Genomic DNA, 27,054 nt, shown 5'->3' with positions numbered 1-27,054 from the left:
AGACGATACTTTAATTGCCAGGGTAGTAACAGAGAAGCTGGTGGCAAGTACACAGATTCAGGATGTGTTTTGGAATGAAGAGATCACTCTTCACTAAATGGCTTGAAAATAGAAGGTAGTGACAGAGGAATAAAAATATACCTGGGACTTTTGTTTGAGTTAATGGGATGTTTAGTGTGGTGCCATTTACGGGCATGGGGAGTAGCAGAGGAGGATTGGATAAGAACAGGGATCAGGGGTAGAGAGGAGAATCCAGAGTATGGGTTATGAGATACGTATTGGACATCCAAATGGAGATGACCATGAGATTTATTGGGCATATAAATCAGAGTTCAATAAACAGATCAGGATTGGAGAAGTGGATTTGAGAGTCATCAACTTACAGATGATAGTTAAAGCCTTGGAGTTTGATGAAATCACCTGCAGGTGTGAATTGTAGAAAGAGAAAAGGGCAGGGAAAGAGCCTGGGCAGGGAGATGAGGGCATTGTGATTGAGGAGCGATAGTGAAGGAGGAAGAACATAAGGGATTGTGTTGTCACACAAAGAAACTAAGGTGAAAGAATTCCAAGCACAGTTACTGCATAGCTATGAAATGTGTCCTTATTGGAATTTAGGAACTTACTCAAGTGTAACTGAGATGACTCAGATAATTGTCTATTAGATTTGGACACACATAGGTGATTGGTGACCTTGACAAGAGAAATTTCTGCTAAGAGTCATATAATTTTGGGGGCCTCCCTTTGTTGCCTTTCATTTACTGTTTATCTTTTTAAAGCCACTTTGCTGTGTTCACTGTACTTCAAAGAAGCTCATCAGGAAAAGGGACCTTTTGTTGTTCTTAATTATTTTCCCTCAAGCATGTAGCACAGTGTTATGCCCACCATTGGAACAGATTTGTATTGACTACAATTTTCTCTTATTTCATTAAATGCAGAGAGAGACACTAAGAAATTGCTTTGAGGAATTGGTCTGTAATTTATAGCTGAAATGCATGGCTTAGGAGCTACCAAATTGGCCAGTTATTTTGAAGGGCTGCCTTACCAACACTTACCAACATCATACATCATATGTTTGGGGGCCCTCTATACTGAAGGTCTATATACTATAATATTATAATACTATATAGTATATTACTATAATATTGGAAGGGTGGCTGTTCAATTTCTTTTTGGTCATTAGAATGTAATATATAAAAAGCCTATTGTTTTAAGACTTGTTATTCCACTTTTATATTTTTGTCTTTAATATTGAAGCTGTATTTTGTAAAGTACTTCCCTGAGTGAATACAGGAATACTATATAAATAGAGCAAACACATGAGATCCCACTGGAATTGAGTAGCTGCTTACAGATGTACATGTATCTCATATATAATTTAAAGCCTTTTTTCTTCCAAACTAAGAGGTATTTGAGTAGATTTCTGTTGTTTTGCTGAGCTTCTCACTTATTGCTTCTTTTCATTTATTTTTAGGATTTAATGTTGACAGAGATGGAATAATGTGTACAATGCACACATGAGGGATGCCTGGGTGGCCCAGTTGGTTGAGCAGCTGACTCTCAATTTAGGCTCAGGTCATGATCTCAGGATCAGAGACTGATGCGGGGCTCCACACTGGGGGTGGGGCCTGCTTAAGATTCTCTTTCTCCCCCTTTGCACCTCCCCCACTCATTGTGTGTGGTCAAATAAATAAATAAATCTTTAGGAATATGGGCACATGATTTTGAAGTACTTTGGAAATAAGGTTATAAAAAAAACCCCAATCAGTACAAATAGGATACCATTGAATTCTGTGTTAAAATTATGTTTTGGTATTTTTAAAAATGTTATGGCATAGTGTAAAATTGTACCTTAATTTTCATTATGAAAATTGAATATAATATTGAGATAATTTTTGAGGGGGTGATGTTTAGGTTTATTACCTTGATTGTGGTGATGGGAACACGTGTGTATGCATATGTACAAACTTATCAAATCACATATATTAATAATGTGCAGTGTTTTTTTATACCAATTATACCTCTAGCTGAGGGGGAAACACAATTGCGTGCTTTAAACAGAAACATGCATTCATATGTAAATCAATTGTAAATGAGAGTATAGATGTAAATAATGCTACTCAATTCACCATATTCATTTGTGATATTATGTCTTGTTATTTTTAAGCCTTGATTAGAGCATTTTTGTTCAGACCTAGAGGAGTTTTCTGTATCTTTTCAGTATAACTTCCCCTCCATCACGCTTGTGTGAAATTTGCTATTGTTTTCTGTTATGGGTAACACCTGTCTAGAGTGAAAACTGATAGTCAAACTAGGCCACTGGTGAAGAGCTTATGTGAAAATCCCCTGGGTAGGAAAACTGGCTCAAATATTCTATCTAAAAGGCAGGGGATGGGTGGGTAGGGGGTACCTGGGTGGCCCAGGTGGGTAAGTATCTTCCTTGGGCTCAGTCATGATTTCATGATGGGCTCAGGGTCCATGGATTGAGCCCAGTGTCAATCCATTCCTTCAGCAGGAAGTCTGCTTCTTCTCCTTGCGCACTGCCCCCTGCCCCCTGCCCCTCCCCGCCCTGCTCCTGCTCTCTCTCAAGTAAATAAAGTTTTTTAAAAATAAAGGGGATGGGAAGACTTCAGTGACATTTACTGTAATTTTAAAATATTAATGAAAACGAGTATTCTTATTAAGCAGTAAATTGTAATTATCATTGCATGTTGATGTGGTGTGGATTGTTTTTTTGTTTTTTGTTTTGTTTTTTTTTTGTATTACCAGAATTTCCTACACCTGGATTAGATTATAAGTTTTGATTATTTTCACTATATCTTTGGCTTTGGGTGACATTTAATTTTGTTACTGCTTCAGAGCATCTCAATCAAAAAATTAAAAACATTGGAAAAAATGTGAGGAGGTAAAAGGTATTTTAAAAATTTTGCTGGAGGCGGGGCACCTGGGTGGCTCAGTGGGTTAAGCCTCTGCCTTTGGCTCAGGTCATGATCTCAGGGTCCTGGGATCAAGCCCCGCGTCGGGCTCTCTGCTCAGCATGGAGCCTGCTTCCTCCCCTCTCTGCCTGCCTCTCTGCCTACTTGTGATCTCGGTCTATTAAAGAAATAAATAAAATCTTAAAACAAAAAAAAAGGTGTTAACAAAATCTAAAAGCTTCTCAGGATTCAGACCAAATCCAGATCTCTATCCAGTATTCTTCTGGAGGGACTACACTGTGTGGTAAACAAACTTGAATTTGCAGACACATTGCCAAATTCAACGTAAATGGATCACAACAGAGAACCAACACATAAATGATCTTATAGGTTCTGCCTGCATAAAGTCTACTTTTCTTTCAAGAACTGAGTCACATATCTCTTCTCTTTGAAGTATACCTTCCCACTCCCCCAAAGCTAGATTCGAGATGCTCTCATTGCTCTTAGTTTTTCTGTTACTCATCTATTTTATGACACTTAGTTTTTCCTTTGTATTCATTATTTAATTACTTAGACATTGCATCTATCCCAGTTGGATTTCTAGTTCACCATAGAAAGATCTTGGTCTGATGACCAATATGCTTTCCAGTTATCACCACCAAAGGTGACAAATACTTTGTTATTTGAGTAATAGGGAACATTACGATGTTCTTACTAGAAGTTCCATGTAAAATAATATTTCAATTAGTGCTTTGTTCTGCTCTTCGTTTTTCTTTGTAAGTAGTTTATCTTTAGTAATTTGAATTTTCATCACAGAATCAATGTACTTTAGGAAATAAGTCACACATACATAGAACATTAAAACTGTTAATCAGAGTTCATTGTGGTGTGCAGTAGAGAGGAAAGACATCCCAAGGAATGGTGACTCAGTCTGGACCTTGAAGGATAAAGAATATGGTAAAGGTAGAGAGGACGGGGAGGGCTTTCAAATGGAGACCAGGATGGGCCACATTTGGAGATGACAAAGTGCCTGGCATGATGAAAGCCAGGGCTGGCAGGAGGATGGCAGCAGCAGAAGGTGCCGGTCAGACCCCAGTCCTGGCACTCTTGGAAGCCAAGTCCACTGCAGACATAGATGTTCCTGCTGGTGTCTCTCCCTGCCTGTGGCAGTTGGGCTTCTCTTCAGCCTTCCTGATGAAACTCTTTAACGCCCTAAGTTTCCCAGTTATTTCTTGCTAATGAATCCCGTGTGTATTTTTCAGTACTCGTTGTCTTAAAAATAAAATATAATCAGTGTCTAAAAGTCCAACAGGTAATTCTGATGTAAAATTCATTCTCTTCCTTGGTGGGGTGAACTTTTTCTTCCCAGTTATATGCATAGGTGCCTCTTGTTTTGTGGGAAATACTCACTGGTGTAAAAATCCATTCATTCAGTAAATATGAATGTCTCCTATGAGGCAGACGTTGTTCCAGAAGTTCTATGCGTTTGCAAATATGTGTGACACAGGGCAGTCCCTACTGTCACATAATTAATTACTCTTTAATGGAAGGAGACATGATAAACAAGTATGTTAGTTGCTGATAAGCCCTAAGGCAAAAAGTAAAACAAGTAGAGGTACTGTCTTAACGTTAGGAGCAGATCCTGGGAGGATCTTCCGTCGGGAATGTTCTAGGAGTGAAAAAAAAAGTGGGGGGCTGGATTATGCTAGGTGTGTTCAAGGGGAGGGCAAGAGTCACAGTAGTGGAGGGTCATGAGCGCAGGTAGAAAGGAAATTGGAGAGACCAGAGGTAAGAGGACAAAACTCTCGATCTTATTCTCCGTGAAGTCAGAAGTCATTGGAGGCTATGAGTGGAAGTGTGTTGATCTGACTTAACAATTTCAGAGGATCACTCCAGCAGCTATGTTGAGAAAAGAATGTAAAGTGGCAATGCTGGGGAGCTGGGAGACTGCTTAGCAGCTTGAACAGAGAGGTGTTCGGTGAACAGGGCTGTTGGTGTAAGCCAGGTCTATCATGTAGAGCTGGCAGAAGTTGTCGATGGATTGGATGGCAACTGTGTGTGTGAGGGGACTTTTTTTTGGCTTAAGCAGCTGGAAGAATTGTGATTTACAGAGATGGGAAGACTTGGAGAGAAAGGGGTATGGTTTGGAGGAGCTGGGAAGAGGAATCGGAAGTTAAATTAAGCTGGAGATTGCAGTTAATCATCTGACTCCAGATGTCAAGCAGGCGTTGGATTTACAAATCTGGATTTGAAGGGAGATATCCAAGGTGAATATTTGGCGTTTAAAATTTTCTTCATACAGATTTTTCAAAATTCTTGTTATACATATTAGAACAATTTTTAAGATTCATTTTTGTTGCTATTGTAAAGTAAGTTTTTTTTTTCCATTATACTTTCTGACTAGTTTTACTTTTGTTTATGTAGGCCATTGACTTTAGTGTGTTTATATACCGAGCTGCTTTAATGAATTCTCATATTTATCAATGTTTTTAAAAAATGGATTCACTGATTTTTTTTTTTTTTTAAGATTTTATTTATTTATTTGAGAGACAGAAATCACAAATAGGCAGAGAGGCAGGCAGAGGGAGAGGAGGACGCAGGGCTCAATCCTAGGACCCTGAGATCATGACCTGAGCTGAAGGCAGAGGCTTAACCCACTGAGCCACCCAGGTGCCCCTGGATTCACTGATCTCTTATCTCCTTTAACTTTTCTGTGCATTTTTACCTAACTGTTCAATTCTGTAAAGTAGCAGTTTCTTTCATGGCTCCATTTGATGTCCTGTGCCTGAAATATCAATTATTTCTTGTTTTTTTCCTGTGAGTTTCTATTCATTCCCTTAAACTCCACTCATGTTTCTCATCTGTAATACATTTCTGGGTTCCTAAGAAAGTTTCTCTTTCCATGAGCTTTAGCTGTATCATCTGTGTACCTACATTAGGGCAATCATCAAACTTTATCATCATTTTGTATGTATCTATCAGTCCATTGGAGGTTCAAACTCTTTTGGGGTAGGAACTGGGGCTTACCATTTTTACATCCCCAGTGTTTAGGTGAATCTGCCACACAATTGTCTGTTAGGTAATTGTAAGTTGAATACATGAGTAGTTAATTTCTACATATTAAAAACGTTTTGAAACTGGATAAAGTTTTTCTTTATATAGATTTTATAAGTGTATTAAGTGTAAGACTTAAAAATTCATTTTTGTCACTAGTGTAAAAGAAGTATTTTCTCAAGTGCATTATAGTTGTGCAATTATATCTTAAAAATGGAAGGCCTATTATTTTAGAAAATTATTGTACAGTGTAGGAAGCTTGTTTCTGCTTTTCGTGCCATCAGATGCACAGAGCACTTGGATTTAGGAAACCTTAAATTTTGCAAATGACAAATGGGTGGATGTTACATATTTACTTACAAAGAAGCTCTTTTATCTTGTTTGGTTTTTTACTTTGTGTAGGAAATGGGGAGAGGGAGGAATTAAAGTTTATATTTTTCTGGAAAGCAGTAGTAGTTGTTCTTCGAAAAGCAATTAGCTTTTCATAAAGGCAACATTTTCAAAAGCTTAGGTATATGTCATTACTCGTAGTTACTTTATATTTATTTTTGTTTTATTTTTTCAATCCATCAAGTCAGTGAATTGGCCCATGTGAATTTTTTCAGGATGTCTACTACCTATTTCTGTTATGAATAGGTTAAGAGGTTGCCCTTGTGACACTGAAACATTTATTAGAGTAATTATTTATAGATTTTTTTTCACTGAAGCAGAAATATATTCTATCCAATAACCAATCACAGTTCATTGTTTATTGCTAAGTGTAATGGGAAGTAAGGCATTCTTCTTTTTTGTAGGGAGTTATAAATGTAGGCAGAGAGATGAAACTGGTACCCAGGAAAAAAATGGAAAAAAATGTTAAATTTATGAAATCTGTTGTATATGCTATATACAGAGAGACTCTGAATGTTGAGGGGTTAGAGGAGGGTGGTTTCAGCTAGACCTCAAAGAGTAGGTGGGGGTTGTCTGGATAGAGAGGCAGAACACACTAGATTGGAAACAGAATGAAAGGAATATAGGTAAGAGCTGTTATGAGGTGTGGAAATGAGATGCTGATCTCCATCCTGACATAGTAAGGATTTTTATGATTTATCTCATCAAAAAAAGTATTACACTTTTTCTTCACTATATTTAAAACACATTAGTTGAACTTAATGAAGGTGAATATCAAAGTTATTTGTTATCATTTGTTTTTATTACCAGATAATGTAGTCATATTGTTGAAAGCAAAAGAAAATGCCAATTAAAGAGGCAAAAACAAATAAACAAAAACCCCTTCATTCCAACATCTCTAATAAGCATTAAACATTTTGGTGCATTTTTTACCTAGATGTGAAAAACATGTACATGCACATTGTGTTTTTATTAAGTTAGATCATATTAGAAAGTTACTTTAAAAAGAGAAATATTTTATTTTCTGTGTTTTGTTTTATTTCAGGAGAAAACCAAAAGCCAAGGCACCACTTCCTCCAGCTGAGACCAGATATCTCGATGCTTCTTCAGTTGATGATACTGTAGAATCCTCTGCTTGCATCATGGAACAGAAAGAAAACACAATAGATAAAGACATTGAACTCTCAGTGGTGCTACCTGGAGATATTATCAAATCGACTACTGTTCATGGCAGGTACGATGCAGCAAATGAAGGAGCAGGAGCTCCTTTTCTTCTTCGGTCATTTATACTCTCTGTTACATATGTACTTCTTGATTTTTTCTATGACAAAATACTTCGTTCATCACTCAATTATCAATTAAATATGCCAAAGGTGATAAATTTTATCTAATAATATTTTAGTATCAATGCTGTGAATTCCACAATCCCAGTCAAGTGACTCTTGAAATTTAGAATGATTTTTTTTCTGTTGCTACTTATTTAATGCATTTTCTTTAAAAAAAAAAAAAAAAAAAAAGCCTTTCCCAGAGGAACAGTTGTTGGTTATGTTAATTTTGTTTAGTTCAGATTACAAAGCAAACCAATGGCATATAAGAAAATTCTTTCCTTTCCTCTTCAAATTATTCTTTCCTTTTTTAAGCTGCTTCTCTGAATTTGCTTTTGCATAAGTTACTAAGTACTCTTAAAATGTCATCCTCTCTTATGTATCTGTAAAACTAGTAGGATTTTTTAGTTCTTTGAATGATTTCATTAATGTATTAAAAATGTGGATAAGTTTAATAGAAATGTAAAATTAAACTTTAACCTAGCAAGAAGTGAAAATGTGATTTAGGAGAGTGATATTTTTAATACCTGCATAAAAATTGGAAAAATGGAATAAAGCCAAGTGTAATTTTTCCATTTCATTTTGAAGTGGAAAGTTACATGAGTTGTATGCTTGGTCTTGTTCTACCTTTCACCTTCAACTGCCCGTTTGTTATCAGGAGTCCTGTTTTAGAAATCTAAGCTGATTTGACCTTTGTGGGGAGAGAGAGAGTGTGTGTGTAGAACAAAAGAATAAGCAACGTATTGGGTAATGCATTCTTACAGGGTGGTTTTATCTAGAAGAAACTCATTCAAGATAACCTTAATCTTAAGACTTACCACCAAGCTTAGGTGTCACTTCACAAATTATTGAAAGTACGTGAAAATAGAAAGATTTAGCATTAACAAACAATACATAGTATTGGGTATTAAATGCTCATTAAATTTAAGTTAAGTTGCATTTTGCCATTGATTTTGTATGGAGAGTGGTTTTGGAGATCACACGTTGAATTGTATTGAGGAGGTTGAGAAACGTGTGTCTGTCCTTGGTGGGCTTCCAGCTCAGATACAGGTAATCACGTGGGTTGTGCTTCTGGGTAGGTAAGGAAGGCATCTTGTGAGTTAGAAACTCTGGCCATCATCTTCAATCATTGAAATAATCCTATTACTCTGGTTTAAAAATAATAATGACAATGGATGTGGTGAGGGATAATGAAGGCAGTTCCTCTTATTCTCCCTGAAGTCGAAGTCATTTTTTTTTAAAGTATTTTTCCTAGGTCTTTACTGATGCTGAGAGGTAACAATGGCTTCCTCACCAGTACTTCTCAGACTTTCTTCTTAGGTAGGGTTTTCCTTCCCTCCTCGCCTTTGAATATCGCAGGCTTTAGCCGCCTGACTCTTTGGTTCTACTTTTCCACTTCCACACCTTTTTGAAAGTTAGTAGCTCAAGTGACACTTTTATTTATAAAAGCTCCTTAATCTTCCCAGCATGAACTTTACCCCCAACTTCCAAACTCTCTGACATTTTATACCATTGAGTTATCATATATTGTTCTATGCTCTAATTAATATGCATGTCTTGTCTTCTTGATTAAACCACAAGATCCATGCAGGCTTCATTATTTTATTGTGCTAAGCACAGTTTCTTGGCATATAGCAGGCATTGAATAAATACATTAAAATGAATATTGTCTCCCTAAACTCTTAGATGTAGATGGAGGTTAACGACTTAAGTGGTATGTTTCAGAGAAGTTTGCTTGGATAGTCCCTGGTTCTTTTCCTAGGATCTTTTAAATAAAGACAGTTTCTCCACACAGAGACCAGAGAAGCTATGTCCCAAATTCTGATTGCGTTTGTTGGTTTGTTTGTTTTGTTTGTTTGCTTATTTTTAATTCATATATATTATTTGCTTCAGGGGTAGAGGCCTATGAATCATGAGTCTTACATAATTCACAGCACTTACCATAGCACATACCCTCCCCAGTGTCCATCACCCAGCCACCCCATCCCTACCTTCCACCCCCCAGCAATCCTCAGTTTATTTCCTGAGATTAAGAGTCTCTTATGGTTTGTCTCCCTTCCCAGTCCCATCTTGTTTCATTTTTCCTTTCCTACCCGCCACAACCCCCCCACTCTGCCTCTCAAATTCCTCGTATTGGAGAGATCATATGACAAAATTTGTTTAGGGCTGAAAAATTTTCCTGGGAGCAGAATTTGTTTCATATCAGTGTTTTCACTAGGGGGTTTGGTTCAGGGACTTGTTCTTAATAGTTTTATCATTCTGGAATGACTAAAGCTGTACATGCACTGACTCATTTTTTAATATTAAGTGTTTATGATTAAAAGTGGTTGTTAGGAGTGGTTATAGATATTTTAGGCTGCAATTTGGGATATATTAAGAGTGTAATTCGGAGTGGAGGTCCTGGGTGGTTCAGTCAGTTAAGCGTCTGCCTTTGGCTTGGGTCATGATCCCAGTGTCCTGGGATTGACCCCTGTTTCCCACTCCCTGCTCAGCGGAGAGACTGATTCTCCCTCTCCCTCTGCCCGTCCCCCTGCTCATGCTCTCTCTTTCTCTCTCTCTTGCTCTCTCTGTTTCTCTCAAATAAATAAGTAAAACCTTTAAAAAAAATAAGTATAATTTGGAGTATCTTGAATGTTGGAGCTACCATTGGCCCATTGTTAAAAAATGAAACACTGTTTAGCTGTAACAACAAACTGCGCAAAATACAAATTTGAGCTACCTAAAGTGAAGACCCATGACATGGATAACTTAAACTTCTTCTGGGTTTTGTTACTATGAACAGGAATAGGGAAACTTTCAGCAAAGTAGTAGAAGAATTTGGTGGGAGATTAGGAAGAGTAATTTTAAAGAAGTTTCTATATAATATTCTTTTAGATATTTCAGAGTTCCATATTGTCACTGTGAACAGTCTTTAATAGAATTTTTTGGGCTCTCTTTTCTTAATTTGTCTAAATTTCCTTGTGTATGATATTTATTTTGATAGTATTATTTATATGCATTTCCTTTGAAAAATAATATTTGTATTAGACTAGAATATTAAGAAAACTTATATGCTTCATTTAAGTTCCGATATGTATCTCTATATAAATATATATAAAATATATAAATATATATATATTCCCCCCAAAAATGTCTTCTTTTTTTAAAAGATTATTTATTTATTTATTTGACAGAGAGAGAGAGAGAGTAGCACAAGTAGGCAGAGAGGCAGGCAGAGAGAGAGGGGGAAGCAGGCTCCTCGCTGAGCAGAGAGCTCGATTTGAGGCTTGATCCCAGGACCCTGAGATCATGACCTGAGCCTGAAGGCAGAGGCTGAACCCACTGAGCCACCCAGGAGCACCCCCCCAAAATGTCTTCTTGGGGAAGATTTTTCAAGCTTCTCTCTGTCTTCTTATACAACTTACGCAGAGATATGCTTAGAATGTTCCATTTGCAGGAATGTGAACACATAGCATTATCTTCAGAAGAATGACCTTATTTGTACATTGATTTTCACCAAAGAGCTTATTCAGATTAGGGAACACAATAAGGTCAGAAGTGGTTATAGACTTTATGCTCAGGGGGAAAGTAAAAACTTCTGATTTAGGTCGATAACCTTACTCTCGTTTACCAATCTTTTGGTACTAGAGTTTAATGATAATGCGTCTTTAAGGACCAGAAGTCACTCTTGTCTGCCATCTTGCCTTTTTGTAATCCTTGCTTACGTTGAGGGTAGCTACGGTGCCAGCCCGCAAACCCTCGGGCGTTTTTGTATTCTTGTCATGGATGATTGGATTGAAGGGAGATAGAATTAAAATATTTACCATAGTGTGTGTCTGTGTGTCTGTATGTATGTAGTGTGTGTGTATGTGTGTATAAATATATATATTATGTGTGTATATGTATATATTTGTATGTGTGCATATATACACACATAAACATATATCTGTGTGTGTGTGTGTGCATGGGCAGAGTAAACAGCCTTTTTCACCAGACAGAGCTGCTCTGTGCCTTACTTAAAGTAAGCATTAAAGGACACTGCTGTTAGAGATAAGGTGCCTAGGGGCTGCCCTCCTCAGAACGTGCTGCAGTATGCAACAGTGTAAGCAGTGGTGTCTCCGAGTACTTGGGAAAGTTAATTTTTAATGAAAAGGAGCTTATGAGCTGAACACTACAGAGAATAAGGAAATATGTGGGTATGTTTGCCTATCACTTTGGATTCTTACCTTATCATGAGGTGTCTGCCCAATATGTAATTATTCCTCATGAAATAAGTGCTCCTTTTCCCTCTGTTTTCTTTGGGATATTTTACTTATGTATTTATGTATGTATGTATTTATTTATTTTGAAAGGATCTTTTTTTTTTTTTTTTTAAGATTTATTTGACAGAGAGAGACACAGCTAGCAAGAGAACACAAGCAGGGGGAGGGGCAGAGGGAGAGGGAGAAGCAGGCTTCCTGCCAAGCAGGGAACCTGATGCAGGGCTTGATCCTAGGACCCTGGGATCATGACCTGAGCCGAAGATAGACGCCCAATGACTGAGCCACCTAGGCACCTTTCTTTGGGATACTTTAAAAGTAGTTTTCATTTGAGAGATTTGGTAAAAGATTGATATTAATCCCCCTTTTTTTAGCCTGTGGAAAGAGCATTGTATGGCTGTATTAGTACTCTCCCACAAAAGGGAGGAATGGAATCAAGACCGTTTATAATAAACAAAGATATATTTTCTTTTATGCTTCTACCCTAGGTTGAAATTTGTTTTGAATTAAGCAAATCTGAGGATGAAGTGAATGAAAACACAAATAAAGAAAGCATAGAACTTGAAGTTAGATATCCTGGTCCCTGTAGTTGATTCCGTAACTTGCTGTGTGACCTCAGGCAGGTCATCTCACCTTTCTGGCCTTTGCCTGCAAAATGACTCAGAGACTCATTACATATGATTTGTGACCTGGATTTACCTGTCCAACAGCACCGGTTTATAGCGGAGTTGAGAGTAAGCCCAGTTTTGACAGGCACTGGGAGGGTCGGAGAACTAGCTCGGAAATGGTTTACATGGATTACAGTGCCACCTGTTGGAAAAAGTAGACTATGAAAAATGACAATACTGGATCAGTGTGGGTCAGTTTTGTTTTTAAAAAAAAATCAATAATACAACAGTATGGATCCCAGAAGAGTTTCACAATTTCATAACATACTTACATTTATTGGAAAGTGTCAAATAATGACACATGTATAGTAAATACCTTATATAATGGGTGAATAGAGTTGAAGAACACACTGTTAAAAATCCATTCCATGGCACAAATCATGTTGAACTCACGAAGAATTCTTAAATTTTGGTTTAGGTACTGATTCAGTTGTAACTGCTTAAAATAACAGTTGGAATTGTAACTGCTAAAGTATTTCAGTATACCAGAGCTGCTTGAGTTTTTATTGGAGAGACTGAAGAATTCTGTTAACTGGGCTCTAGTACTGCCTTCCACAGCCCTGAGCCAGGGAGCACATAAGCCTCTACAGGCTGATTGCGCTCCTGGTTGGTGGGAAAAGGTGACAGAATACTCACAAATGTCCTCTGAGTGTCATTCCTAGGTGGACTACCCTTTTCTCCTTTCCTGGCATCCCTGCCTTTTAACAATGATCCTTGTTAATTTTCTTCTTAATTTTTTATAATTACAAATGCAACACTTGGACACTATATAAAGTAGGAAAATGTAGATAAGCTAAAAAAATTAAAATACTATGTCATTTTAATTTTTATTGTTATTTATTTATTTATTTGACAGACAGAGATCACAAGTCAGCAGAGAGGCAGGCAGAGAAAGAGGAGGAAGCAGGCTCCCTGGTGAGCAGAGAGCCGATGTGGGGCTCGATCCCCCTGGGATCATAACCCGAGCCGAAGGCAGAGGCTTTAACCCACTGACCCACCCAGGTGCCCCTAAAATACTATGTCATTTTTAAAGAGGCAGATTACAACTATTAACTTTATGGTATATAACCTTTCACTCATACACACATGCGCAGACACACACAAAATTGTGTGTACACACATACCTATATAGTCACTTTTCTTTTTAACCGATATCATGTTGCACATGCCATCTTGTTAATCTGTCCCTTTTTCAGTTAATGATTTCTAACTTTTATGTCAGTACAATTTTATCTTATCCTTTGTCTATATTTGAGTTGTCCCAATTGCCGTGAGATATACTTATTGTGCTTTTTTTAATAAGGGATGTGTATGTGTGTATAATAGGTATGTTATTAAATCACAGTTCTTGCGAAGGTAATTATTTATGACTAGCTGTGAATGTAATATCCAAGATACATGACCAAGTAGATTTAGCCTAAAGTGGTGAACTTCAGTTTTGTTTTGTTTTTTTTAAAGATTTTATTTATTTATTTGACAGAGACCACAAGTAGGCAGAGAGGCAGGCAGAGAGAGGAAGGGAAGCAGGCTCCCTGCTGAGCAGAGAGCCCGATGTGGGGCTCGATCCCAGGACACTGGGATCATGACCTGAGTGGAAGGCAGAAGCTTTAACCCACTGAGCCACCCAGGTGCCCCATGTTTTTTTGTTTTTTTTTTTACTTTTAGAAATATGTATTTTGTCAATTTAGTACTGATCTATTTTTGTCTTCAAATCTTAAAGCTATTACTTTCTTCAAAGTGTTTCCTATAGCATAATTCAGTAAGCATTCTCAATTTTGAGATTAGGTTGTTTTCTGTACCTGATCCCCTTCATTCCATGCACATAAGAATAGTTAGAGAACATTAGTTCATTCGTGAACTTACTACTGAACTAGGTTTGGTTAGCATATGACAGATGTCAGCCCTGCAGGCAGTGTTCTAAAACTTCCCACACTGGTCATTGGTAAGTCTGATTGGGTTGTTGGTATACATTTGTAAGGGGCAGCGAGAACTAACTGAACTCAACTCAGTTTTGAGGATCCAGTGAAAATGGTATAATGCTTTATTGGATACTAAGATTTAAAGAATCGTAATAAGGAAGAATATTATTCATAGAATTCAGCCCCTATCAGATACTTGAAATCGATCTATTCATAATAAGTCCTTATCATCATGCATCCTCATTTTCCTGTGACAGTCCTTGTTTATACCTGTTATCCCAGATTATTTACTAATAGTGCCCCCCTTTCACTCTCAGGTGTCCCAGACTGGATGATAAATTACATAGCCACCCTATTGGTAAGTGGCTTTGTTTAAACACTTCCAAGGGTTGGAAATTCACTGGGACAGTTATTAGACTTCTTGCTGATCTGTGAGTTCTTTGGTGAACCATGACCTTCATTTTTGATACCCAGTGGATCTTTAAAAATACAAAAATGGGAGCCTTATCTTATCTAGCAGGTAGCACATCTAGGACAAGTTTACTCCTAATAGGTGTCATGAATGCAGAAAGAGTCACCCTAGGATTTAGGGGGTGATTTAGTGATGTCATCATTCTTTGAAGCAAAACTGCAGCAGATAGCAGTTAGCCTCTTACAAACCATGTACCCGATCCTGAATCCTGACTTACGGTATTATTAGGCTAAAATGTAGCTCTGTCAGGACTCAAATTCTAATTGTGACTGCACCTTAATTGTGTATATGTTCTTCATTATCTGGTCATGTAACTTCTCTAAGCTCAATTCTTTAAATTCATAAAGTGGGAGTAGCTTTTGTGGTGGTTGTGAGCTCAAATGAGGTAATAGATACGAAATGCATAGGAGGGATTATCATTTACTTCTAAAGGGAGTAGGAAATTTCATAGGGATTTCTCCATTTCAAAGAAGAGAAAAAAAGAGTTTTTAGAGAGTCTTAAAAAAATATCTGCCCTCCAGGAAATTATTTCACAAGAGAAATCTGAAAATAATAATGCACAGTAGTCTCTTAAATAACAGAATAAACTATAGTTCAAAGTGATGGGGTGATATGGAGGAGAAAAATACTATTTTTTATTTGATTGAGGAAATGATGACCAAATTCAGCCAATCCTTTCCTACTTTTAATAATTTGGCTCAAGTTTTGGGTGGCCTGTTGGTGTGTGCTCCCACTTTAGCAAGCAGGAACATAAGCATCCTTCTTGGGGTGATCCTGGGATAGAACCTGTTAGCCAACTGCTCTTAGGTACATCAACTTGGGATAGTTCTCCTCAAAACAGAATTGTTTTTGCTGGAAGTAATTTGGCTTCTAGGGGGGAAAATTCTCAACTATATGCAAGAGATGATTTTGTTTTCTGTGGTGCAATTTGTGAATTGCAAATCCCCAAAGCAGCCCCACTGCATGCAGAGCCTGCTTAAAGATTATGTCCTACTTTTATAGTGCTAAGGCTCCTTCATGAGAGAATTAAGACAGTAATTCCCACTCTCAAAATCAGCTAGGTCAGGATCCTCTCTTCTATGCTTCTAGTGCCAAATTCTGAGGCTTCAATGAACTATTTGAAGCATTTGAACTGGTCTGAGGTTATTTTTGGAAAAGGTCTAACCCAGCTTAATGTTATATCTCACCTCTGTAAAGATGTCTTGACTTTAGATACAAGGCTACTAGTTCAGTTTGTAAATTAAGAAAAAAAAGCTTTCATGCCTATGTGTGTTTTTAAAGCATATGAATCTCTTTTCAGTGACTTTGCTTTTTCATACATCCAATACCATGCAAGTAACTCATATATATTGAGTTGTATATACGTGTGTGTGTGTGTGTGTGTGTATACATACATACACATACACTGTTGTATATTGTCTACTGTGTGTTTGAGATACCAGATTAAGAGAGAAATAATCACTGGTTTCTATAATATCTTCATTCAGTGATACTGACCTCACTAGTACAGACATTGTATCAGGTCCTGGGAATAAACACTGCTAAGAGCTGGTCCTGCAAGGAGAGAGTTCATATCCAGGTATAAATAGAACTCAGGTAACATCTTGAGGCCACTCTGTTCCCAGGTCTAGATGAGATTGGCCTTAACCCCTGTTCTAGATCTTGTGGAAAGTTCACTCCCCTTTATTATATTATATTATTGAAATTATATTGAAAATATATTAATATATAATATATTAAATTATATTATTGAAATTATATTATTATTGAAAATTCCTGAAGGTTAATGTTCTTAGAGCCTCCTCTGGTTCTGACTTTTTTGTTGTTGTTTTTTGTTTTGTTTTTAAATATTTTATTTATTTATTTGACAGCACAAGCAGGGGGAGCAGCAGGCAGAGGGACAGGGACTCCCCCTGAGCAAAGAGCCCAATGAGGGGTTCCGTCCCAGGATCTTGGGATCATGACATGAACTGAAGGCCGGCATTAACTGAGCCAACCTGAAGTCTTGGCTCTGACTTTATATCTTGTTTTTGGATTCTTACTTTTTAGTCTCTTCCTTTTGAAATTTCCTTTAAAAAAAAAAAAGATTATTTATGTATTTATTTGACAGAGATCACAAGCAGGCAGAGAGGCAGGTGGAGGTGGCGGGTAGGGGAAGCAGGCTCCCTGCTGAGCAGAGAGCTTGATAGGAGCCTCAATCCCAGGACCCTGGGATCATGACCTGAGCCGAAGGCAGAGGCTTTAACCCACTGAGCCACCCAGGCACCCCTGAAATTTCCTTTCCTTTCTTTTCTTTTCTTTTTTTTTTTAAAGATTTTATTTATTTATTTGACAGAGAGATCACAAGTAGGCAGAGAGGCAGGCAGAGAGAGAGGAGAATGCAGGCTCCCTGCTATGCAGGGAACCCGATGCGGGGCTTGATCCCAGGACCCTGAGATCATGACCTGAGCCGAAGGCAGAGGCTTAACCCACTGAGCCACCCAGGTGCCCCTTTCCTTTCTTTTCTTGATTTAACACCCCGCCCTGAAGCTACCAAGACCTTAGTGATGGTCTGTGGGTCACCAGGAGAAGGTGAGTAAGTATATCACATAGCAAATCATTTATTTCAGCACTTTAGGCCTCCTGTTGGGTCCTTTCAGCAGCCCTCCCACACTCTGGTGTTTGGCCGTCCTGCCCTCTTCCTATTGCTTAGCTTCTCTGTTTCTCATGTCTTCTCACTCTTTTCTTCTGGCATTGGCTTTAACTGTATCAGCACCTCACGAAATAATCTGAAATCTGACTAAGTCCTTATCTTCCGCTAAATTTTTGCAATACCTTTGTAACTTTTCCCCCAGACTATTCTGAATACAACAGCAACAAAAGAAAATTATCTTTTAAGACACACACACACACACACACTAAATAAATGAATAAACGAATGAATAAATAACACTGGCTTTTTAAAAAATAAACAGAAATTATTGGTTTCAGAGGTACAGGTCTGTGATTCCTCTCTTATATAACACCCACTGCTTATTACATTACATGCTCTCCTTAATGACCATCACCCAGTGACCCCATCTCTTTATTTCCTCCACTCCAGCAATCCTTAGTTTGTTTTCTGTGATTGAGAGTCTCTTATGATTTGTCTCCCTCTCTGATTTCATCTTGTCTTATTTTTTCCTGTCTTACCCTATAATCCTCTGTTTTGTTTTTTAAATTCCACATATGAGTGAGATCATATGATAATTGTCTTTCTCTGATTGACTTTTTAACGCTTAGCCTAATACCCTCCAGTTCCATTTGTGTCATTGCAAATGGCATGATTTCATTTTATGAGGGCTACGTAATATTCCCTTTTGTATATTTTTACCTCATCTTTTTCCATTCATCTATTGATGGACGTCTGGGCTCTTTCCATAGTTTGGCTATTGTGGACATTGCTGCTATAAATATTCAGGTGTATGTGCCCCTTCAGATCACTACATTTGTATCTTTAGGGTAAGTACCCAGTAGTGCGATTGCTGGGTCACAGGGTAGCTGTATTTTCAACTTTTTGAGGAACCTCCACACTGTTTTCCTGAGTGAATGCACCAGCTTGCATTCCCACCAACAGTATCAGAGGGTTCCCCTTTCTCTGCATCCCCTGCATCCTTGCCAACACCTGTCATTTCCCGACTTGGTAATTAGAACTGGTGTGAGGTGGTACCTCACTGTGGTTTTGATTTGTAGTTCCCTGATGCCGAGTCCTGTTGAACATTTTTTCATGTAGGATCGTGGCTTCTTAAGTCATGTATCACCCCTATTATTTACATTTGCTTTTTAGTTTTACTTTAAAAATAAAACATGACTTTTTCTCAAGTCAAAGTAAAAAAAATGAAAACAATCAGCATATAATCCTTTTAGGTGTACAGTCGACCCCATCACTCCTCAGAACTCCACTGGTTTTCTCTCTACTTGGTAAAATCCCAAACCATTCTGGTTTCAGTCTACCACTTTCCCCCCAGCAGTCTGCTTTCTGTTTTTCCTTAAACATGTAGAGCCCACGATTGCCTCAGCTCCTTTGTAACTTGTCAACTCTGCCTGGAATGTTCTTTGCCCAGATAACTCATTCCATTCAGGTCTCTGTTCTAGTGTCATTTTTTTTTTTTCCACTTAGAACAGTTCCTAACCTCCCTTGTTATTTTCATCACAACATTTGTCATATATATGATATATATATATCATATATATGATATGTACTATATCATATCTATATCTTTTAAGACACACACTGTCTTAAAGTACTGCCGTACTATATATTTTACTTGTTTCTTTATCCTCTTTTGATCGCAGGTTGGGAAACTGTAGCATGTGCATAAGAATTGGCTGGAGTGCTGGTCAAAGCACATTTGGGTGATCATAGACAAATTTATGTATAAGCGCACCAAGTGGCTCCAGAGGATATAAAACTCCTAAGTTATTATTCTGGAAACATCTAATAAAGGCATAGGAAACTTATTTTGAGGACTGAAACATACTCTTTTTTTTTTACTGAGGTGCTTAGGTTTTTATTATTTTTCTTGATATATGTATAATGGGTGCTACTTGTAGGTGGGAGAGGAGAAGAGATGTGAAGGATGGGCAACAGTCACAGAAGGCGAGGGTGAGGTAGGTGGGTGAACACAGGGGATGGTTTGAGAATCCATATAAGGTGTTGTTTAATCCCAAGACCACACAATGTCAGACAACTAACCCTCTGCCAGGAGGAGACTGCTTCTGTAGAAAAGCTGAACCAGACAGGCTACAGATGAGGGAACTCCCCTTAAGAGAGCAGGGATGAGGTGCATATGAAAACAGTTGTACTAAATTAAAAATGTCAGACTCAGTGGTGATGCCTAGCCTCATTTCCCTGTCAAGTTCCTGAAAGCCAGGAGCTAGGTTTATATTATGTAGTCAAGAAACTGGAGAATTTTTTACCGACATTTATATTTCCCCATGGAAAAATACTTGATTGCCGTCAAATGAAGCCCATCAACTTATACCTTCATTCACGAAAATAGGACTTTTACAGAGTGTTTTAGTGCCTCACTCTTAAATATGAACTAATAGCTTAAGATCACCAGACATTCAAAAAAAAAAAAAAAAAAAAAGAAGAGATCACCAGACATTCGAGGAAAGCACATACTACAGAAGATTTTTTAGTGTTCTTTCCTTAAGGGCTGACAATTAAGAAAGACTCGGAGACCATATTGTTTTTTTGTGGATGTGAATGAAATTTAACACTTAATCATGAGCTATGATTATACATTTACTTGGTTACTTTTTAGTTGTTATAGCGCAAGGCCCATAATGTTTTACTGTCAAGGACCAGATAATAAATAATTTAGGTTTTGTGGACCATCAGTTTCCATCACATCTACTCAAATCTGCCATTTTAACACAGAAGCAGCCCTAGATATTATGGAAACAAATGAGCATGGTTGTATTCCAGTAAAACTTTATTTATAAAAAATAGGCTGTGGGCCCACTTTGACCTGCAGATTGTAGTTTGCTGACACTTGGCCTAGTCCATCTACTTGTGTAGATCTATGAGGGCATATCACTTGATTGTGTCTCCAGGGCTGTAGAAAATATTAAATGTCATTTGAATGAATTAAGAAATCTACACTATACTTTTGTGGGCTTCCTCCTATAGATACTCACTGTGCTTTCTAAAGCCCAAAGAGTGGTGGTAGTTTGTTCATTCATTTTCCCCCCACCCCCAACCCAAAGCAGTGCTTGATCTCATGACACAGATCAAGAGTCACATGCTCTACCAACTGAGCCAGCCAGGTGCCCCAAGGGGGTGCTGGTTCTTCATGCTTCATTTTTATGAGATCTTTTAAAAATAATCAATTTGTAAGCCAAAGACTGATGGTATTCAAAATATTGTAAAGGAGAGCATTTGCTGAACTAAGTGCTCTTGGGTAAGGGAAGGACTTCTCTTAAAATTTATGATAATAAGACGACAACTTGGCAGATAAAAAATATAATTGTTAAACTAACACTAAGATCCAAGCTGTCTTGAGTACCAATCAGGACTTTTTATGTATTATAATTTTGTCCACTTAAAAATCTTGTAGTTAGGGAGACACTTGGAGTCCAGGGCCCAGTCTACCATGTATATATCTCCTTTTGCAGTGGAGAAAAAAAAATGATCTTTAGCTAGATTTTTAAGTTGCTTTCACACATACTATTTTATAGCCTTGTTTTATCTGTTGAAAACAAAAAGGCCCTAAGAAAAATGCTAGGAACAGTAACTTTAACACTTAATGAAATTGTTTTATGGACTTTACGATCAATATTACTTTTGTTTTACAGCAAACCTATGATGGACTTGTTGATATTCCTCTGTGCACAGTATCACTTAAATCCATCCAGTTACACAATTGATCTGCAGTCAGCTGACAATAACCCCATTAAATTTAAGCCAAACACACCAATAGGAATGTTGGAGGTGGAGAAAGTCATTTTAAAGCCAAAAATTTTGGATAAGAAAAAACCTACGCCTATAATACCAGAGGTATGAATGTCACTAGGATTTTGATGTCTTCTGGCAAAAATACTGAATTGATTTTTCAGTTATAATCTGCAGCTCATATTTATTTCAGATGAAATAAAAATGGACTTTCCTGGTTAAATTTGTTGTGAACATGGCTGTCTTGTTTGCCTTGACCGCGTTGTTTAGGATTCATTTGATTATTAATCTTTGGATTAACTAGAATTTGGGGAATACTTTTGGTTTTAGATACTCTAAAGTGATCTATAGGACCATATCAGAATCTGACAATTATAAATGATCTGCATTTTAACTTACTCTTTTAAAAAGTATTTTTTTCACAAAGATTTATTTATTTATTAGAGAGAGAGCATGAGTGCACAAATTGGGGCAGGGGAAGAGGGAGAGGGAGAGAAGCAGACTCCCCACTAACACAGAGCTCTGTGTGGGGCTCAATCTTACGATCCTGAGTTATGACCTAGCCAGAATCAAGAATCATACACTTAACCGACTGAGCCACTTAGGCACTCCAAAAAGTATTTTATATTTAGAGGAAGGTTTTAGAATCTTTCAATGAAAATTTATTTAAGAATTTATTAAAATTATTTTGGCTTCTCTGTACTTGGTAAAGTGGTGGTTTTATTCCAAATTGTTAATTCAAGCTATATAATGACTCAGTTTTTTGTAAATATATGAATTTTAAACAAATTTTTTTCTCAAGAATTTTTAACCCTAGTCATTCTAATAGCAATTCTTTATTTATAAAATGGTTTTGTTTCTATTAGCTATAGAGGTAGAATTTCGTGGGTTTCAAGAAATATTTTTTCATTAGGAATGTCAACTTTTTTAACTTCAGGAAATATATGAAGGCCAATATATTAAATTAATAATTTATTTACATATGACTTGAGTATATATATATATTCTCTCATTTTCTTCATATTATTATGTAACTTTTTATAAAAAAGTTAAGAATTTTTAACTGTGTGGAACACATTTGTGTTCTACAAAATACTGATATTAAGAATTAATTAGGATATTGGGCTATTACCAATCTAGATACATATGTTATATATCTAGGTAGAAATAGTATTTATTTTACAGCATGGGATTATACATGGTGTTTTAATTTAATACATGTTAAACTTTAAAGATCTGCAAACTGTAGTTTTCACTTAGCATGGTAACATGTTTCTAAGTCCCACTTTGTATATGAGTTAATTTAATTACATTAAAATGATATGTTTAAAATTTTCTCAATAATTCTTATTAGTACTAGATATCTGAATCAGGAATATCTTAATAGTCTTTACTAATATATTAAAATTAGCCAAAGTATTATTGTCAAATAATAGAGACAATAGGTAATCACAATAGCTAATGTTTATTTGTTAATAGTTTACTATGTGCCAGACACTATGCTAAGTTTTTTATGTGGGTTATCTCATTTATCTTCCTTTTAATAGAGAGAAGCACAAAAATTTTATATTTTAACCAAAATACTCTTTTTTCATTGAGACAACAGACAAATCATTAGATAAATATTCCTCAACTAAAATATAAAATAGAACATGTATATCTCTGTATTATTATGGACACTGCTCATTTTATAATAATTTTTTATAATAAATATTTTAAGGAACAAATAAAAATATTCATAGTATCAGATATGAGGCTTTTATGTTTCCTTTTAGATTTCAGATCTAATACTTTACAGGGATTATGGATTTAATCTAGATTACTTAAATTATTTCTAAGAATATGCTTTAGGAAAGAAAAATAATAATTGTACACCAAAACAGAAAAATACTGTTTATTGTATGACTGTATTTTGTAGATCATCTCTTATTGTAAACGTCATTGTAGAAAGTTTTAGTAAATAAATTATGGTAATAACTATGGCTTTAATCTGTGTTTCAGAAAACTGTGAGAGTAGTGATCAATTTTAAGAAAACACAGAAGACAATAGTGAGAGTTAGCCCTCATGCACCACTGCAAGAACTTGTCCCCATTATATGCAGCAAATGTGAGTTTGATCCACTGCATACGCTATTGTTGAAAGATTATCAATCTCAGGAGCCCCTTGATTTGACACAATCTCTTAACGACCTGGGACTAAGAGAATTATATGCCATGGATGTCAGCAGAGGTAAGAAAGACTTTTTGTTTTATTCATTTGATAGGATGTGCATATAAGCGCATGTATTGTGTTTACATATAGGGTTTCTGAAGTTCATAATGGCGAGTTAATGGATCCTATCAATAGAAGTCAATATGTGTCATTGCGAATAAGAAAATGAAATGTAATAAAATTCAACTTGATTTCAGTTTTTGAAATTAGAATAAAAACTTGTCTTTCTTGTTGTCATTCACATTTTATACTTTTCCATCAATCTGGGAATTTTTTTTGGTGGGATTTAACTTAATTCTTTGTGGCTGTAAGAATCAAACATTAAATAAAGACTTACATTTAAATTCATTGTTGTTTTAATCAAATGTGAATTACTGTAGACTCACCATGGTTTTGTCTGAGTCTTAATTATCATTCAAAGTTATAAGTTTCTTGACACATTTTTTTTCTAGGTTCACCCCAAATCAACTAGCTTGTAAAATAAATCTGACTCCAAAATTAAAAAAAAAAAACTTGCAGTATTAATCTATAGAACTAATTGAATGTGTTTAAATTTGGAGATCTTAGATAGTGTTTGTTTCTATGCTAATAGACAACTGCAAGCTTGTTTATTCAGCTTGGCTTCTCTGTACTTGGAAAAGTGATTTTTTTTGTTGTTGTTTTATTAGAAACAAGTTTAGTGAAGGATTAATTCTTCCCTTATGCTCTGTGCATTGAGCACTTCAAACTTTATCCTGAAATTGTGGATTTATATAATCCATAGACTGCTATTTCAACTCAGTGATGTTTTATACTTGAATAAACATCATCTTTACAGTCAATTTACCCTCTTTTACCCCCTCCTTCTGTAGCCACTTCTGTTACTGCCTTCAATAAATCATCTTTACAAGGTAAGACATGAATCAGTAGAAAAAATTATAACATGAGATCTCTACTTTATTGAATAAATTGAAAATAAACTTCTAATTTTACCTGTTTTCTTAATATTACTAATGTGTACATTCTGTAAGAAAACTATTGGCTTGTATTTCCTGAAAAATAATTTATAAGCCCTCCCCCTTGATTTCTGAAATCAATGTAATAATAATATTTCAATAATTGATTAAGAATTAATATCATTCTAAGAATGTGCAAAACATTTTTTTAAGGATTTATTTATTTGCGAAAGAGAGAGCAAGAGCAAAGGAAGAGCACAGGGAGAGGGAGAGGGAGAAGCAGGCTCCCTGCAAAGCAGGGACCCTTGGTGTGGGGCTTGATCTCAGGATCCTGGCATCGACTTGAGCCGAAGGTAGATGCTTAATCAACTGAGCCACCCAGGCATCCAAGAAACATATTTTTGACTCAGACAAGAAAAAATTATTTTGCTGGGTTCTTTAAGTATAGTTGCTGATAGTCTGGTGGTACCATGGAAGGATCTCAGGTTATGTACTTTGAACAGTTATTCAGAGTAATCAGAGTATATTCATCATAGGAATTTTTTGCAGCATTAAGTTGTGAATATTTTATAACAACATGGTAAATGCTTAGACTAAAATTAGCTTTTAAACCACTTAAGTGTGCTTAATATAGTATGTAAAAAAAAATTTTTTTTTTAAAGATTTATTTATTTGACAGATAGAGATTACAAGTAGGCAGAGAGGCAGGCAGAGAGAGAGAGAGAGGAGGAAGCAGGCTCTCCGCTAAGCAGAGAGCCCAATGCGGGGCTCGATCCCAGGATCCTGGGATCATGACCTGAGCTGAAGGCAGAGGCTTTAACCCGCTGAGCCACCCAGGCACCCCTAGTATGTAAAAATTTTTTAATGTAAAATTTCTGAAAGGAAGTACATAAAAAATTTTAATACTGGTTACCTTTGGGTGGGAGGGCTATGGATGATTTTTTCATCCTGTTTTTCTTTACATTGCAGAACTTTATAATGAGAATGCATTACTTTCATAGAAGAAAACTTTATTAAGAATTAGCCGGTAATAATAAAGTCTGGAAGCCTTTTTTCTCCATTAAAAAAGGATAGGCTTAGATAATTAGTTACCATAATAAATGCCACTCTACAAAAAAAAAAAAAAAAAAAGAAAGAAACAAGAAACTATACATTATGTGTTACTGGAATCTTTCTTTACCACTTCCAGTTTTCTGAGGCACAGTAAGCCTCTCAATTCCAAGGATTAAGACTACATAAGTAATAGTGTGCTTATTATTAGTGGCTTGATTCATGAAGACTAGATTAATCAAAGGAGCTGAAAATTGTTATGTTTGTAAAGTGTATACTGGCTAATAAACAGAAGATAGACGTTTTAATTCTGGATTTGCATTAGCTGTCAAAATCATTTAGCAAGCCGATAGGGCAAATAGCTTTTTATCTGTCTGGATCTCACTTTCCACTTCTATAATAATAGATTGGGAAAAGTGGTCTCTGTGCTTTTTTCTAGTAGTAACATCCTGGTACTCATACTTGGCTTTTGTTCCTACCTTTGCCATTCTCTATATTCATAACCCAAAGCAAATTCCATAATCTTACTGGGCTCATTTTGAAGGTGTTGAATGTGTTGGTTTGTAGTAATCCTTCCAGCTTAGAAAGTAGGTCTTTATTCAGAGTACTAAATGTTGTGACTAGAACCTCAAGAGATTGGAATAAGAAAATTAAGCAAGCTCCTTTTCCAGTGTCAGAGTCTACAAGATCAATCCAAATGCTATAAATACCTCTGCCTCCTTATTTTGTCTAGTATTATCAGAAGTCTTGGAGCTTTGTATGTAGCTACTTATAGCCTCTCTTCTGGAAACAGGAAACTATAAATTTGAGTTGTTTTTCTAAGTAAGCTCAAACCCTGGTGTTTCTTAGCGTTAAACTCTGACTTGTGGGGATCTCTGCCATAGATCTGTAAGTGAAGACTTAGGTTAACTAACTAGTGTGGAGGATGATAGAGTGCCTGGAAATTGCTTTACCAAAATTAGCTATATGAAACACTTTGGTTATATTTATTGCCCCATACCACCATATGAAATACCTACATTCAGTTAGTGGAGGATTCTATCTTAAAATGAAATAACATTTCTAGAAAAAAAAAAAGTCAAGGGTATTACACATCCTCAATGCGTAGGTATTATATTGAATTCTACCATTTAATGCCTGTGTGTCTTGGTGTGAGTTATTTAAACTCTGTGGTCACCAGAGCTTCAGATGTGTAATGAGACAATACTATCTGCTAACAATTCTTTACACTCCCTAACTTAGAAAAAGGACACAGAATGATAACTTCTGATAATTTCTGATAATCCTCTTTGGACTGTTCCAGGAAAGAAATTAGGCACGTGAAAAAAATCTGTAACCATAAAGTGCTATCCACATGTTCATCATTAGTTAGTATTTTCAGTAAACTCATTGCACGGAATGCGTACTGCTTATTCAAATATTTAAATTTAAGAATAATAATTTAAATATTTAAAGCACCAG

General features: G+C 36.4%; 1 protein-coding gene across 9 annotated transcripts in view; it reads left to right on the top strand.

The window, feature by feature from the left end:
• Window positions 1-27,054, top strand: part of COBLL1 (cordon-bleu WH2 repeat protein like 1) — a 168,473-nt gene that overhangs the window by 98,580 nt on the left and 42,839 nt on the right. For 7 of the 9 annotated variants that reach the window (XM_046018451.1, XM_046018449.1, XM_046018448.1 and 4 more), the window contains 4 exons: window positions 7,402-7,590; window positions 21,300-21,501; window positions 23,398-23,626; window positions 24,460-24,498. In XM_046018451.1, the coding sequence (XP_045874407.1) occupies window positions 7,402-7,590; window positions 21,300-21,501; window positions 23,398-23,626; window positions 24,460-24,498 (659 nt within the window). The remainder of the gene's footprint in view (window positions 1-7,401; window positions 7,591-21,299; window positions 21,502-23,397; window positions 23,627-24,459; window positions 24,499-27,054) is intronic. The other 2 variants (XM_046018455.1, XM_046018450.1) reach the window with 1 other exon arrangement.

Source organism: Meles meles, chromosome 9, assembly GCF_922984935.1.
Source record: "Meles meles chromosome 9, mMelMel3.1 paternal haplotype, whole genome shotgun sequence".
Lineage (NCBI taxonomy): Eukaryota > Metazoa > Chordata > Mammalia > Carnivora > Mustelidae > Meles > Meles meles.
The sequence above is the reverse complement of the archived record's forward strand: the minus strand, read 5'-3'. Positions and strand labels throughout refer to the sequence as shown.